General features: G+C 42.9%; 1 protein-coding gene across 23 annotated transcripts in view; it reads left to right on the forward strand.

The window, feature by feature from the left end:
- The window catches only part of Rbfox2 (RNA binding fox-1 homolog 2), a 247,547-nt gene that overhangs the window by 111,495 nt on the left and 118,750 nt on the right, over nt 1–17,302 (forward strand). The window contains exon 1 of one of the 23 annotated variants that reach the window (XM_059247151.1): nt 6,454–6,678. The exons of the other annotated variants lie outside the window; for them this stretch is intronic. Within the exon in view, the coding sequence (XP_059103134.1) occupies nt 6,664–6,678 (15 nt within the window). The 5' untranslated portion in view covers nt 6,454–6,663. Of the gene's footprint in view, nt 1–6,453; nt 6,679–17,302 lie in introns of those variants that run through there. 23 annotated transcript variants of the gene reach the window in all.

The raw sequence follows: 17,302 nt of genomic DNA on the forward strand, positions 1-17,302 counted from the left end.
ATGAATTAATAAAGGGCTTAGAGTTTGGAGGAGAGAGATGGTGTTTACCTGGTCAGGAGCTGACAGAAGTATATTCAGAGCAGTGATAGAGAGGAGAGAGTGGTTTGAAGACAGATTGGAGGGTTGGGAACCTTTCGGAGCACAGAGGACATTAAAGGAGTTAGGATAGAAAAAGAATTCCTGTGTATTCTGACATTGTAGAGGGGGTGGGTGGTGTGTGCTATGATCTTGTTTCGTGGCTGCAGTGAGATAGATATTTTGAAGGGGAACAGCAGCAGAAATGGGGAAAGTATTGTGAAGTTCAGAAAAGAGATGTTAACCCTTGGGTTATGAGAGCCACATGAAGAGAAAGCAGATACATAGGGGGTATAGGAGGGGTCCATGTTCTTGTACTTGCCAGGTGGTGCCATTCATTGAGGTAGGGAATGGCAGGGGCATGCTGGATTTCAGAGGTGATGGTGGTGACAGGTTAAAGAACCAGTTTTGAGCATGCAGTATTTTGTCATGCCTGTGGGACAGCCAAGTAGTGATACTAGAACTTGGGAAGGGAGGCAGCCTAGGCTAGGTATGTCACTTGGTCATTAATAGCATGATCAAAGTAATGGGAATAGAGGAGACAATTCAGAGATAAGAGAATGATCTAGATTGAATAACAAGGAATATTTTCTCATGAGGGAAAAGCCCCACTTCCCAAAAATGTTTTAGGATTAACCAATGATAATGTTAAAACAAAACACAACACAATTCCCAAGTTGTAGCATGTCCAAAACTGCAGGAGGCTTCTTGCTAAGAAGCCAGGTAACTTCAATGGGTTAGGCGACATGGAAGAGGTAGACTCAATGGAGTGCAGGACTTGGAAACTTTGATCAGAGGGAGGTGAAGAGAAGACAGATCTAGACAACTTCTTTGAGTTCTGCTGTGAAGTAGTGAGCAAGAAAGTAGTAGGGTGGCAGGTAGCTGAAAGGGAGTGAGGGATGGGGTCAAAGGAGAACCTTTAATAACCATGCTTTATCTAGCCCAACCTGTCATTGGATATTTAGGTTTAATTTTTGTGTTTTACTCATAGAGATTGATGCAATAAACTTTCACTCACACTTGGTGTCTGTTCTCAGATGGGCCACTTGAGGGGCATTGCTGTGCCAAAGGCTGCTGCATTTCACAATTCAGGGTATTGCCAACCCAACTTGCAAAGTCAAGAACTAATTCACAAGTTGTCCATCAATGTATGAGAGCAGAAAGGGAGGTTTTCAAAAGATGAGGTTAAGTGTTTCTTCTTTGACCACGATCAACAAAGAGGTGAGGTTTCTTACAGTGACACAGGAAAGAGTAGATGGATGCAGAGAGTGTCAAATTTTCACTTAGGGGATAGCATACATGTGCCATAGTGAGGGGGTTACTTGGTGGGAGAAATACCCTTTCATTTTGTTGGAATGTAAGTAGATGTGTACATCTCTAGGCAGAACTGAAGATTCGGAAGTTGAGAAGACACTTTTCTTCTCTTTTAAAATGTCTAGTAAATTGTAGAGTGCACCACAACTAATAGTAGGTGGTAGGGAGAGATTGAGACAGGTTCCAGAGGGTCCAGAAGCCTACAAGGGCAGCCTTGGTAGAATCACCCATTTACAGTGTGCAGAGAAGACAGAGACTTGTGCTTACTCAGGATGCAGTTTTGCTGGCAGTGACAGAACAAATGCCTGAGGGCATTTGCAAGGCAGGGGTTATAATTACGGTTCTTGAATCAGTTGGACAGAGGCAGTAGAAGACAAACTGGAGTGGGTAGGCGATGCAAAGTGGCTAGGGAAGGAAGTCGTCTTAAGGTCTGAAGTTATGGTATTGGGAGTACTAGAGAAAGTCAGAAGTTGGGGAGGTTCTTTGAGAGTATTTGAAACAAGACCCCTAAGACAATAAAGTTTTCTGTTTCAGGGATGGTGGCCCTGGTTTCTTTCCCTTGGAATTGGAGAAAAAGTCCTAACAGATGTCCTGCTTGCCTTTGCCAAGAAGCCAACTTGGAGATTTCCCCCTTTTATGTGTATAACTAGAGCTTATTTTAGCTGTCCTTGCTAGAACATAGCCTCACCTCACAGGACACTTTTGTCACCTACAGCATATGCTTTGGTCAGTGCATCAGCACACATACCCTCAGTCTCTGTCTGCTCCTTGGCCTTCGTTTTCAGTCTCTGTAATGGGCAGAGGTAGAATGCAAGGTGACATCCTAGTGGCCTTGCCAGTCTTGTAGCAGGGTGAGTAGGTTTGGCATAGAAATGATCATGTCATCTTGTGCTCAACTTAGAGCCCTTTAGTCAGTTCTGTGAGAGCATGCGTGCGTGTGTGCGTGCGTGCGTGGTGTTTAACCTCTTTTGACCTTATTGTACTTTGTTATATGTGATAGATAAAGCTGACTTTCGGGAATACTGGGGAGATGTTAATGAGGTACTGAATGGTGTTGTAGTTCACAATGAGCTTGGAGTGCAGACTAGATGAGGCTGCTGTTACTGCTGGTGCAGGGTCCCTCCACTGCTGCTTTGCAGTGAGCCAGTGCTCTCTGACCAGCTTCTGGGATTGCCTGTGCATGAAAAGCACTTAGAGACCTTGTTGCAGTGTGTATCTTGAGCCAAGAAGCTCTGTATCTAAGAAGCTTCTCCTTGCTGATGTGGGTGCTGACTTGGGGGCACATTTTGAGTAGCAGAGTTCTGTCAGAACTGCCCTGTGGGAATCCCTGCTATTTTAAGCTGAGAGGAAATAAGGTAAGAAGAGGCTCATTCTTTTGGGCTTTTATTAAAAGTCAAGTTCAGCTGGACTGCCTATCTGATATCTCTAGCTTGCCCCCCCCCCCCCCCCCCAAGGCAGGATCTCATTTTGTAGGCCTGGCCTCTGTCTTTAAATGCTAGGATTGAAAGCATGTGCCACCATGCCCAGCCATCTAGCTTGCATTGTTGTAGTGAGGCTTATTGTTTCTCCCAGGCCTGGAGGTGAAAGAAATATAAAGTGTATAAAGATGTTTGCCTCAGGTTCTTAAATCTCAATGCCTGACTTTTCAGGTGTGTTCTTGAGAAACTATCCTGCCTCTCCATATATAGACTCTTCACCCCAGTCTTTCATAGTCACAGGGAGCTTACTCTTCATGGTATAAAATCCAGCACTTCTGTAAGCAGCAGTCAGTGTGCTTGCCGAGGGTAGCATTGTTGACAGCACCCACAAGCTGTTCTGAGTTATCTTTCTTTCCCAAAACTGAGCATACTAGAGATTTCTTCAGACCTTACCTGGAAGAATGCCTCCTCTAGTACTTAAACTGACTCATTCCCCCTGAACTAATAATACAGAGGCCAATAGAATTCAGGGCACAGACACATAGTCTTTATGTGTGGGTTTTCAGGTAGCTGCATAGTGTGGAATCCTTAGACCCTTTTGTGGTGGTACCCAGGACCCCACACATACCACCCAAGCAGTTTTACTTGGCTGTGTCCCCAGCTCTTTAACATGAATTCTATGTTGCTATAAACCACAGGTTTCCATATTTGACTCTGATGATTGGAAAGACTTTTTTTCTCCTGCTTCTTTGTTTCTTTTGTTTAAAGGTAGAGAATGTGAGCATGCATGGGCATGAACACAGAAGATTCCCTTGGCTTGTCCGTGTCCTTGCTGTTTGTGAAACAACACAGCAGTTTATTTTCTGACTGTCCACCTAATTGAAAAGTTATAATAAAGAAAGAATTGCATACATTTAAAATAAAAATTTTCATATGGTTTCAAAGGTGTTTCTAAGTGATTCTACCTGTGAGAATTGTAAAGGTGGTTTTCTGATTTTTGTGACATAGTTAGACTTTTCTTGCTTCATTTTGAGGATTTTTCCCATGTGATTTTCTCTGCTTTATGACTGTTTTGTTTGTCAAGACAGGGTTTCTCTGTGTAACAGACCTGGTTGTCCTGGAACTCGCTTTGTAGACCAGGCTGGCCTCGAACTCACAGAGTTCCTTCTGCCTCTGCCTCCCAAATGCTGAGGCCAAAGGTGTGTGCCACCTCACCTGGCCACAGATACATTTTTATTTTTTTCTTATCCCTTAAAATGAGAGTATGAATATTTGTACTTGATTATGTTTGTTTTATTGATGCCACAGTTGATGAATGATTAAAGAATAACAACAAAGTCTTAAGCTGGGTGTGGTAGCATAGGCTAGTACTTCTAGAACTTAGGAAGCTGAAGCAAAAGGATTGCTGTGAGTTCAGTGTTAACCTGGGCTACACAGTGACACCGTGTCTTACCCCCCACCCTTCCCCTAACTACAGTTTCTTAATGTGATGTTAACATGTGTATTTCTCATAGGTGAGGGCCAGGGCAGGTGACTTCAAATTTAGATCATTGACTGTGAGACAGGAAAATTACATGTACTGAGTAGCTGTGGACATATTAAAGATTTTAAATAACAGCTTGTTTAATTAAGATTTGTTTTCTTAGGATTGGAGAGTTTCTCAGAAAAATATTTGTTTCCTTATTTAAAAAAAATTTAAAACAAAAATTCAGTGTCAGCTTTAAGCTTAGAAATTTTTACTCTGCTTTTATACTAGGAAGGAGGCAACCTTGTCCTCAGAAGAAGCAGAGAAGGTTTTGTGGGAAGAACAGAAAAGGTTATGGTTCATAACAGTAGCAAAATTACAGGTATAAAGTAGCAATGAAATACTTTTATGATTGGGGGTCACCACAACATGAGGGTCGCAGCATTAGGAAGGTTGAGAATCACTGCTCTAGACAAAGCCAAGAACCCTGCCCCAGCCCACCAAGTCAGACAGAGCTGATGAAGGGAGGGAGGGAGGGAGGGAGGGAGGAAGGAAGAAAGGAAGGGAGGGAGGGAGGGAGGGAGAGAGGGAGGGAGGGAGCGAACGAAAATTGTTATAGGCTCCCTGCAGAGGCCATGCTTAGAGTGGAAGCAGCAGAATAGGGACTAGGAGGGACCAGGCCCTGACTCATTTTCCAGGCGTGTGGGACCAGAGCAGCACGGCAACAGTGCAGGAGATCGCTCCCTCGCCTTCCTGGGACTTCTTGCATCTCTTACTCAGAGATTTCCCAAGCTGGAGGGAGCTGTTGAAACAGCTGTGTCAGAAGTACTTGAAAGGCAGTAGACTTCGTTTTTGTTTGTTTTCAGTTTTGTTTTGGTTTACTTTAAATAAGTTAACCAAGCAGAATATTCCTCAAAAACAGTAACATTTTGAGGATACTTTATAGCTCTATGCCAATCACTATGCAAAAGACTCCAGGGCCAGAATTAGATAAACTGTACCCGAAGGATACAGAGAAGATTTGTATGGACATACCTGCTGTAGAGGTGGTGGATGCTGTGTTAGAAGCTCCAGGTCCAGGAGGGGAGTCAAGTGCCAGTAGGGTGGGCCTTGGTTTGGTTGGTTTCACTTTGTAGCCCTGGCTGATTAGCTTCAGACTGTAGGATCTTCTTCCTGCCTCTGACTCCTGCGTGTTTGAGGTGGGAGTGCCTTTAAGTTTAAACGTGGCAAAGTGAGTCAGGGAGGCCAGGAAAGTGTGTGGGCATTGACGGATGGGGGCAAATTGAGCTGTTTTTGGAATGAAAAGCACCAGGACAAGTGATTTGCTAGTTCTTACTCATCAGTGGTCATAATGGGTAGAATATTTGGCATGCAGAAGACACAGTGTTTAAATTGAAATTAGAAAACGTGGTGAGCAGGATTTGTGGCAGAGTATTAAACGGTAAATATGCCTTTATTTAATTGCAGCTCCACCAAGTGTTACACCTGGGTTTTTTGGGTGAGGAATTTAGACCCAGGCCTTGTACCCCCTACCCTGTCCACATGCTCAGGTAGAGTCTGTGTAGCATGCTAGAGACCCAAGAGCTATGTGACTGTAAAAGCCCTTGTTGCTGGTCCTTTGAGACACAAGGCTGTGTTAAGTAGGGACAGTAGTGATGACAGCAAGGACTAGGAATGATGAAGATGAAAAGCCTTTTTTAAAAAGAAAGAAAAGAGAACCTTTTTAAAAAGCGTGTATGTAAGTTTTCCTGTATTTTACAATCTTATAGATGGGGATTTTTAATGGTGAAGTGACAGAAAGCATAGTGGGCCCCAGGCCAGTATCACGGAAGGGTTCTGTGTGCGTGCCTGGCCTCTGCCAGGGGACCAAAGAATCAGGACAGGGGGCAAGCTTGGTGCATTTGTCTTGATCTTGGAGGGCAGAGTTTGTTGGTTGTGTCACTCATTTGAACTGATTTGTGTCTAGCACTAGAACCTGGTGCTGGTTGTTCATTACCAATGCCGCCCAGCCCTGCCTTTTGCAATACTCTTTGTGAGTGGCGATTGTGCCTGTAGAAGGAGAATGACACAGAGATTCCCTGAAGGCAAATACAGAGAGGGAGTGCTGTACACTCCAGTTTAGACACTTGGGCCGGGAACTCCCTGAGGGGGGGTGGAGGGAGGGTAAGAGGGAGGAGAGAACAACAGAACAGTCGGCTGGAGAGGAGGGAGGAGGGGGGAGAAAACTGGTGTGTGTGTTTTTTAAAGAGGATTTTTAGCTCAAGTGATTTTTTAGGGGTTCTCTCCACTTGATCCTTTGCCCCCCATTCTGGTGTCCTTTTTCCTCTGGTTCACTGAAGTGCCTTTTTGCAGTCCAGGCTCAACGCCAGCTGAGTCTGCAGCGGCTCTGCCATGATGTACCTCTGGGTGAGTAGAGTGCTGTGGTGAGGCTTGCACTTGCACATATAAGGAGTGGAAAGCTGAGGTTCTGTTCCTGCACAGAGGCTCCGCAGAGCACAGGCCACAGCCCTTCCTCGAACAGGTGTGAGGGCCTTTGAACCCTGCAGATTATAATATTAGAGTCTGGTTTCTAAATGTTGTTTATCTTGTTAGACTTCGTGCAAGGGCTGAGCTCCCAGAGCAGTGCTGTCCCCTGGGCTTGGTAGGTTTGGAGAAGGCAAGTGGGTAGATGACGTGAGCTGGAGGTTTCAGGAGTGGCAGTCTTCTTGTGGGTCAGGATGGGCTTGCGTCTCATGTATTGATAATCAAGCTACATCTATAGATAGCACCAGTAGATGGCACAGTCCTTAATAAGCTTTTGTGAGTTTTTAATCTAATAATTAATGTCCTTCACAGTTGTCTTGTGAAATAGGTCATTGTTGTTACTAAAACTATGAGGGAACTAATTAAGTCACAAAGAATGTCTTGCTCATAGTTAGAAACAAGGCCCATGGCAGCTGGAATAGTAATTAATAACCAGCCATTATAAAGCATTTTACATTTGTAAATCCAGAACTTAATATGTACCTTACTTTATTTTTAATTTTCTGGTAATTGTGACATTGTAATTTGTGATAGAGTGAATATTCTATAGTTAAAGAAGTTTATAAATGGTAACTATAAAAACTTTTAGGAAAATGTCAGGGAAAAGAATTCAGAGTCCTCTTCCCCCTTTGCTTTTAGCTGCAAAAACACTAACTAACATCAGTAATCCCTTGTAAAGATGGCGATAGCTGTCTTGAGCAGACAGCTGTTGTGTGTTGCTAAGGGAGACTATTAGTCCATGTGATGCCTTTGGCTACTAGCCAGATTTTGGAAGTTTCACTTTGCCCTTTGCCCTTCATCCCAGATATCTGGAAATGTAGGAACCTACTTGGCTCTGGGAAGCTACATTTGTAAATGCCAGAAGCCAACATTTTAGCAGTGTTTGTGAAGATGGAGCTGGATCAGAGTGTGTATCTGTCTGGCATGTTGGGGAGGCTTCTTTATCTGTTTCTCTTTTCCATTTGAATATGACCTTGAAATGTAATTTCCTCCCCTCTATTGATTTATTTTTGTAGTACTGTATTTATGAGAACTCGAAGGTTTGCTGGCACACTAATGCACACTAAGTAGTTTTCGCTGGGTGGGAGATTGATCCACGTCCTTCTCTGGAAGGATGTGCTCTTCTATCTTTTGATTGTTTTTAAGAGAGGTTATGAAGGGATAGGAATTGAATTAATCTCATTTCAGCTTACTTAGGCTTGATGAAACTGACACTGACAGTCTCCTTCCTTATTTCTTCTGTGGCTTACTGTTACACATGTATTTTTTCTTAGTCCAGTTACTATATTAGAACAGCTTGCCAACTAATACACCACATGCTGCATTGAGATGCTGTTGTGCCAAGAGAACTGGAACAGCCAAAGGGTCTTGTGATTCCCCTGGTTGTGTTGACCATCTGCATCTGCAGTTGTCACTGTGTGCCATAAACTTTCACTACTCACCCAACCGTCCATCCGTCTGTCTGTCCATCCATCTATCCATCCATCTGTTTACTTACTTATTTGAGACAGGGTCTCTTTATGTAGTCCTGGCAGTCCTAGAACTCAAAAGTGTAGAACAGGCTGGGCTTGAACTCACAGAGATCCTTCTGCCTCTGCCTCCCGAGTGCTGGGGTTAAAGATGTGTATCACCAAGCCCTTTTCATAAAAATAAAAATGTTAATTTCCAGGGATGGAGAATAGCTCAGTGGATAAAGTACTTTCTGTACAAGCATAAGGATCTGAGTTCAGATCCCCAGCACCCATGTGAAGGAAAATTTGGGTGTGGCAGTGTGTACCTGTAACTTCAGCACTGGAGGAGGAGGAGGATAGAGACAGGAAAGCTGGCCACCCTGATCTAATGAAGAGTTGGAGTGTTAGGGACTTCACTGAATGCTACTTGTACCCTTCCCAATTGTGTGGCTGTGAACGAGTTACTTAACCTGCAAACCTCAGTTTCCTCATTTGTTGTGCAGGGAAATTAATTCATACCACATGATTATCATGATTTGAGAAGACCTATGAGACACCCATGACATGGCATAGGCACACTGTAGATGCTCAGTAAATAACTAGCACACAACACCGGTGTGTGCTTCGTTTTGTTCCTTTGTTTTAACAGTCTCATGTAGCCAAGGGTGGTCTCAAACTGAGTAGACAAAGATGGCCTTGAACTCCTGGTTCCCCCATTTCGCCTTCCAGTTGCTGAGATAGGCATGCATCACCCTGCTCTTGCTCTTGCTGGCCATCCTTTTGCTTTGAATATTTGCATAAACAGACTGCAAACCATCCCTGAATTTTTTTTTTCCCATTGTGTTGAGGATGTCCTTGAATTCACATAGGGAGAACTTTGACAAACACAAATTAGTTTTATGTGAAATAGTCACCCTTATTGATATTTCAAGTGTTAGTGGGTAGGAAGCCCTCATTACGGCTGCCTTTCAACTCTTTTGGGAGTATGTGCCATACTATGGAGAGTCCTTATGTCATTTATTCACCCTGTCTTCATAATCTCAAATGATGAAGGCAAGGAAGAAAGAGACAGAAAGAACTGATTCCTATGTTAAGCAAACATGCTTGCTTGATGATTATGTGATTTTTATCAAGTAAACAAAATTATACCGCACTTTCCAAAATTCCCAGAAGACACTGCCTGCTCTCCAATCCGAATTGAGTTTGGTTGTCTTGCAGTGGGAGCTCTTACCTACATGGTGTATGGCTGGACTTGTAGATCTATCTCATTTGAACTGTTTGGTCATCAGTCAATTCTGTCTTAATAAATCAGTTCATCCAGTATTTAAGGAGCTCCTGAAATGAGTGGAACCACCTCTTGCAAATACAAAGATAGTTAAAGACATCTTGTGTCCTTAAAGAGTAAATCCAGTGTATGAAGAGTGTATATAACAATAGGGATTGTTATCTGATTTTATTCAGTCAAGAAAGTTCTTTTATGTATTGCATTGTTTTATTCATTATCACAGCATTGCTGTGATAGGATGTCACTACTGCACAAGTGAGGGAGAAGAGATCAAGAGAGAGTTCGTATTACTAAGCAAATGGCAAGGCCAGAAACTCAACCTCATCTCTTAAAGAATGGCTTTTATTTCTTTAAGTAGCCTGTTGAGTACTCACATGTCTGATGGACATAGATGTACCACTTGCAGTCCTTAACAACTCTGGAAGTTCTCCATCCCTGCATTTTACAGACTAGAAAGCAGCCAAGTGTGAGTTACAGTCAGGATGTGTGTCCTGAAGCACACTGCACCACTCCTAACGTCTCTCTTATTTGTTCAGTGGTTTCCTGTTGGCACCACTGCACTCAGGATGACGACCCAGGAACAGAGTAGGGAAAATAAGGAGATTTGAATTCTGTTTCACCACCACTGGTTCCTTGAGCCATGCTTTGCAGGTTGTGGAAAGGATGTTATAGTGCTTGGGAACATTCTTGAAATGTTCGTGGAGTCCTTAAAAAAAAGTCTTTTTCGGCCATTTTAGAATGAATAGCAGCAACCCGTGGGTATCTTAGGCTGAATGTCGGCCTCGCTTGTGCTGTGCATTAGTGTGCAACATTTCAGAGTATTAGGTTCAGATTTCCAAAACAGGACGGGTAGACTAGTGATGTAGTTTCTGTGAAAATATGAGGCAATAATAACAGCACCTCTTAAATGGAAAGTTATATGCTAATTTTTTTAGTGACCACCTTCCACTTGCCATTCTAATTGGTGTATAGGACTAGAGAATGAGACAATAGTAAATTGAATGATCACAAAATGTAGTAACTGTTCAGCTCAGATAACATAAGGCTGGGTACTACAAATGGGTACTTGGCAGTGAAGAGCCGTAAAAGACTTTAAATGGGATTAGGAGTACGTGAAATAGAATTTATAGTTGGTTTTTGTTTTCTTTTTATTGTTTTCGAGTTATCTATGCAGACTAAAGCAGAGTAAACATGCAGCGAAGTGCAGTGACTGTAGTGAAGCGGCCTCGGGGACAAGGCCAGTAAGTGGGACTTTGGGAGAGAGACTCAGAGGTAAAATAGGCAGGGCGTTGCCATGGTGTGGATGAGTGACAGGCTTTTGTAGGAGGAAAGGTGAAGGGCATCATGGGCTTGATTTGGAAATTAATATTTTGGGGGTAACTTTAAGATGTTCAGAGAGGAAATATTGTTTAGGTAGCTGTCTACCTAGGTCCAGGAAACCATGGAAAAGTAGAGGTTTACTTTGTGAAAAACTGCATAAAGTGTCACTGAAGCTGCATGCTTAAAATGAGAATGGCTTCAGGAGGAAATGGAGGGCAAGAAAGGAAGTTAGTTCCTGATGGAGTGGGACAAGCCCCGACAGGAAGCAGGGAGCCTATTCTTCAGGAGTAAACCCAGGATGTAGAAACCAAGGTAAGAGATTGGGGGTCAGCAACATGATGGTCGCTAGTGACTTTAACAGGAGTCATTTTGCGTGAATGATGAGGACAGAAAGTTGCCGGTAATGGAGTCAGGTAGGAGTCCATGGGGGAGAGGCAAGGGAATAAGATAGAAACAGTAGATGCAGAAGTTTGACTCTGAGGAATTCAGTGGGGAGAAGCTGTGTTCGTATTGGTTTAAATACAGAGACTTCTGACAGGGAGTATAGCTCAGTGGTCAAGGCTCAGGGTTTGATCTCAGGTATTCCAAGAATATAAAATACAGTAGAGTACACCCATGTTGAAAGTTGAACTGAGGACATCCATTAGAGTAAAAGAAGTGGAGTATATAAGAGTACAGAGGATACTTGCTTGTGCTCTGAGAAGGTAGGATTGGCTTTGGGAGTAGGACAAGCTCAGAAGGAGAGAGATAAATAGTGGCTTGAGGAATTAAAAGGATTTTCTAAAGGACAATAGGTTACTAAAACACATACACACACTCATATTCTCCCTCTCTCCCTCTCCCTCTCTGCCTCTCCCTCTCTCCTTCTCCCCCCACCTCTCTCTTTCTGTGTGAGTGTAGATGTGTGTAGAACTTTAGAGAATTCCATAAAACCTGTGTGCAGGGCCTGAGTAGAATAGCAGTTATTGGTAAGAAACATTACAGACTCTTGGTTATCTAAAGCACTTGAGAATGACTGGGCCAGCCGTGGTGGTGTGCTCCTGTAACCCCAGACTCTGGAAGGTTGAGGCATGAGGACTGAGAGTTTCATGCCAGCCTGTGCCATAAAACAAGACTTTGTGTTAAAAAACAAACCAAAACATAGGAGACTGCTTATTCTAATGAAGATCTACTAATGGATCTAAGCAAGGTGACGTATCATCAGATTTATATAGTAGAAAGATAGATGACAAAAGGCTTCCTTTGTTATTGCAGAGTTTACAATCTGAATAAATTTGGGTTAGTACATAACATCTTAGAAAGCCAGGTGAGATCTCATACCTGTAATGCAAGTACTTGGGAGGCCAAGGAAAAAGAATTGCTTTGAGTTCAAAACCAGCCGGTGTACATAGTGAATGAGTTCTAGGCATCCTGAACAACAGAACGATAGTCTATCTTCAAATGAATGAATGAATGAATGAATGAATGCCCGGATAACTGGATTTGGGGAATGGCTTGGTCAATAAAACACTTGATGATTATATGAAAATACCAGGCATGGTAATAGCACTTTCCCCCACTGGGAAGTCAAAACAGAGACAGGAAGATGGATCCCTGCGAGTCTCTGGCCTTGCAGTCTCACCTAATTGGTAATCTCCAGGCCAGTGAGAGACCCTGTTTAAAAGGAAGCGATGTCAACCCTGGGGTTGTTTGCAGGCCCCTACACACACACACACACACACACACACACACACACACACACACAACACACACACCTGCACACAGTATAGCCAGACACATTAAAAGAAGAAAGTTCAGTAAGCTCTTAGGTTATTATGTTAATAATAAGACTTAAGCAGTTAATGTACATTAGCTGAAATTATTGTGTTCCATTCATTGTGTTGTGGGTGGCAGAAGAGCAGCAAGCAAAGTGGGGAGTCTTCCATACATAGATGGTTTTCTTTCCTTGTTTAAACTGGTAACAGAGAGCAAATTGAACACATCGAGGAAAGCTCTGGTAACTCTTAGGTACTCAAGGAAACAAGGAAATGTGACCATGGAGAGTTTCATTGGAGTAAACGAGACCGAGTGAAGAAGAACTACTTTTGGGGCCTATAAGGAAGCACTACAAGCAGGGGATCAGGTAGGAATAAGCTGAGACTGGAAGGGAGATGTGACTAGGGTGGAGAGGACAGAAAGGGGATGGTCTGGAGAGCTTGGGAAGGCCACCTCTCTCGCTGCCTGTGGGAGAAATCTGAACTTTGCCCAGGATTAGAATGGCCAGTGTTGGCAGGTCTTAAGTGTGTGGCTCTCTTTGGGAAGAGAGAAGGGAAAGCAAGTGGAAGCTCTTGCCAGACTCTTAAGCAAGAAGCTGGGAGTCTGAAGGGTTAGCTCGCTAGACCCAGCAGGCAAGTTTTGGATATGTGTTAAGATGGAGAAACGTAGGTACTCAGCTGTTGGCTTGAGGAATTAGAATGGAAAGGACTGTTTTTATGGCTTTTTTTTTTTTTTTTTTTTTTGTATTTGTGCTCTCTATTAGGTATGTAAGTGGATCTGGAGCTCAGAAGAGACGTGTGAGTTGTAGGTAGAAGGTTGAGGTTCATTGTGTATACTGGTGAATATTTAAAGCTTGGGGATTAAATGTAATAGAGAATAGGCTGAGATCAAAACCCTGACTTGTCTCTAAAAGTGACTGAAAAGAATGGGTTGGCTAGGGGAAAACTAGACAGAGTCGCCTGGAGAAGAAAGTGCTACTAGGTTTGGGTAAAAAGACCAAGTAATTGACATTGGCCTTGGTAGGGTGTTAGGTTAGAGACTAGGAAAAGCTATTTTGGAGACTATTGGCATGAACTGCATTGTTAATTGGTAGGTGTAGATGTTGAGACTAGGAACACTGTTGAGCAGAGAACAGAATTGGGCAGTAACTGCAGGGAAATGTAGACTGAAGGGCTTTTACAAAGGTAAGTGTCAGGCATGTGTCATGTCAGTGGGAAAGATCAAAGTAGAGGTGGAGAAATACTGGGTGCTAGAAAGAAAAAGGCTAGTACAGGAGCAGAATATGTCTCGTCCAGCCCGGTAGACAGGTCTCTAATGGCAAGGAGGGCATCTGCCTTACTGCCAGGTTGGATGGGGACATTGGTTTCATGGAGGTCTTCTGGTTTTATCTTCTTTCTCTGTTGTGTCCCATGAACGTAGCTGAACCTTGAATATAAGGAGTGCCGAATACTACGGCTGTTAGGCCTGAGGAAAGGTGTAATGAGTAGTATTAGACTGTTGCGTCTAAGCTGCCCTAGGAAGAAAGGAGGGACATGATGGGGAGTAAAGACAGGAAAAAGGATGGAGTTGCTTTGTAGACTGGGAAGCATAAGGCGGCTGAAAACTGCTGTAGTGGGAAACCAGCACACACAAACTCTTCTTTAGATGCTTGACATTGTAAGAGGTGATGGTGGTGTTAGCCTGATGCTAGTAGGTGGTTCAGGTGAAGAGTTGAAAAATATATTTGGTGCTAAAAACATTGAAAGCAAATCCTAGGAGGCCAGATGTTGGTTCAGTATGAATGTCCAAGTCCCGAAAAGTAGACAAACAATGGAATTGAAGACAGGACTGAGACTAGGAAGTCAGTAAGTGTAACTGCTTTTAAAAGATGTGCAGTTTGGATGAGGGCAGGGTAGGGGTTTGGAAGCTGTGCTGGGAAGCAAGGAGGATGCTTGCCTCTGCCAAAGCAGGCGAACAGCTTTTGCTGCAGAAACAGCTGTATTCTCAGGAGCTGTCAGGCTTCCTTTAGAGCAAAGGGGTAGGGCGCATCGAAGAATTGAGGGTGGATTTTTAGACGAGTCTGCTGAGGATACTGTTGACCTCACTTCTTGGGAGTAGAAGGTAGGATTGGGAACAGATGTGGACAAGCATTCATGAGCTGTCCTTTTAAGACAGCGACAAGGGGAGATGAACCAGATGGGGTTATTTTGGTAGTCTCTCAGAAGAACAAGGAGCTTTAATGAACCCATTGGGTAGTGGCAGCAATCTCAGGCGTACTTGTGCATCAAGATTTCAGATGGCTGAGCTCTGCCTCCAGCTTTAGATTCCTTGGATCTGAGTGGGCCTGGAACTTTACATTTCTAGTAAGTTTCCCATGATGCTGATGCTGCAGGTAGAAAACACACTTTGAAAACCACTGGTCTAGAGAGATGGTTGTGGTTAGTTGTGAACTGTAGCTTGCAGTAGTGAGTACCCTAGCAATAGGCAGAAGAACTGACACCGATAGAGATATGGCTTCATGTATTGTAGGCAAGCACTGGACCACTGATCTATATTCTCAGCCCCAGAATGAATGTCATGTGTTGTAGCTGTTCTCACCCAAACTCTGAGTAGTTCATATCTCAATCAGCATTGGAAGTCACATGCCCTACACTGGCCTTGGTGGCCCTATTGTTGGTTCTCCTGCTTAAGTGTTGGCACCGTTTTTTTAGAAGCCTTTCTCTGTTTGCTCCACGGGTGTCATACTGACTGACATCTAATATCTGAACATATCAGGCAGACTTGTTGCCTCCAGGCCACAGCACTTAGCCATTTCACTGCCCTTTTCTCAGATGTCAGAAAGGAGTAGCCTACATATGTGCTGATTCCTTTCTTGTCTGTCTTCTAGTCTCAATTTTTATTTTTCTTTTATTTTTTTACTGTGTCTACCAATTGATATTCTTCCTTCATGAAGTTACAGGTTATTATATGTCCCTAGACATATAATGGACATTTGTAGAGTGAAAAGAAGCAAGAGTGCAAAATTTGGGTGGAAACAAGGACACCAGTGATCATTGCAAGTGACAGGCATGGAAGAGATGTGTGGTGGATACACTGGAGGACCTTGAACATTAAGTCACTGTTTGCTGAGCCTAGAAAACTCTTGGCAGTTTTTCAGCACAGTATCACGCATGTAGTATCTTGAAACACTTGTTTAAAATTTGGGTTTGGATGGTTCGAAGAAAGACTATGATGAGGGAGACCTTTTTCCATTGCCGTCATACAGGAGAGAAAAAAGATTTGGGGATGAAGGGTTGGCAGTGAGGATAGACTTTAGTTAACTGAGTGTCTTCTGTAGAAATGTTAATGGTGGCCAGCTTCTGACTCCACAAGAAAGCTGTTTTTTTATGATTGTTCTAATGTGGCCTTTAACTTTGAGTATTCTTAAGTATATTTGCCATGTTTCAAACCAGAGTGTAGTGCTTTGCTGTTATACAGTTTATAAATTAGAGAAGAAACCAAGTATGTAGAGACTCATGTGTTTATGTGGTCTACACATGGGCCAGAGACTTTGGAGGTCACTTTGTGAGGTCCTTTGTTCCATCGACAAAAAGCATCTTAGGAATGGTAGTCACTTACTCTCCCCCACTTTCTTGGATCTGGAAATATGGATTGTTTTTAAAAATGACATCCCTATATGAACATGAGCTACTGCTGCTCTTCACATGCTTCTTCTGATAGTCTTCACTTTTTTAAAGAAGAGAACACATGCTGCCTAGAGTGTAAGTCTAGCGCAGACTAGGCACTTCACAAACACTGCACAGAAAGAAGGCTGGCTAGATATGACATGTAGGTGTAATGAGCTGTCAGTGGAGCAGTGTCCACTTGAGATCCTGGGTTTGTATTCCACTGCTCGGCATTGCTCTGAGTCTGAATGCCTGTGGGTCTACTAGCTTTGGTCTTAGACTCTAGATCATTCAGAAGCTAACTGAATTAAGGCTGGGTGTACATTATTTAAAATAACTGTTATATTGTTTTTCGTGAGTATGAAATGAACTGCTTAATATGTAGCAGTTTTAACAAGGTCTGTACATTCCTGGAAATCAGGCCCAGTGGCTGTGGCTCTGTTGTGCATTGTGTCACATCTGGTTACATTTCCATCGCTGGCTCAGTCATTAGTTGGTTCTGTGGTCCTTAAGGCATACGATCTTTATGCTGTTGTCTCGCATCTAAAAATGGGTGCAGTTACTTCCCAGTACTGTTTTAAAATGATATTCTTTAGGGAATTTGAAAAAAATTTAATGTGTGTGTGTGTGTACAGAGTTGGTTCTCTACTTCCACCATGTGGATTCCAGAGATTGAACTCAGGTTGTCTGGCTTGATGATAAGTGCCTTTACTCACTGAGCTATTTCACCAGTCCAGAAAAGCAGATATCCAAAGATTCTTAATGATTATTTTGTTTAATGTAGTTACAGTTATTACAGTTACTGTTAGACCAAAAAAATGTTTTGGGTTAAGATGAGCTGAAAGTCTCCCTAAATGGTACAATAAAGCAAAGGGGAGAGGTGTTAGTAGGATATATTTTTAGGGGGAGCAATTGCTGTGTGATCTTCCTGTTAGGTCTCATTATTTGCAGATGTTTATATTTTTTTAACTTCTGATTTTTATCAAATTTAAAAGTAAATGTCCTGGACTCACTGAAAATGAAAATCATTGTGTGTGGTACTCAATGCCATT

This window comes from Peromyscus eremicus, chromosome 20 (genome assembly GCF_949786415.1).
Source record: "Peromyscus eremicus chromosome 20, PerEre_H2_v1, whole genome shotgun sequence".
Lineage (NCBI taxonomy): Eukaryota > Metazoa > Chordata > Mammalia > Rodentia > Cricetidae > Peromyscus > Peromyscus eremicus.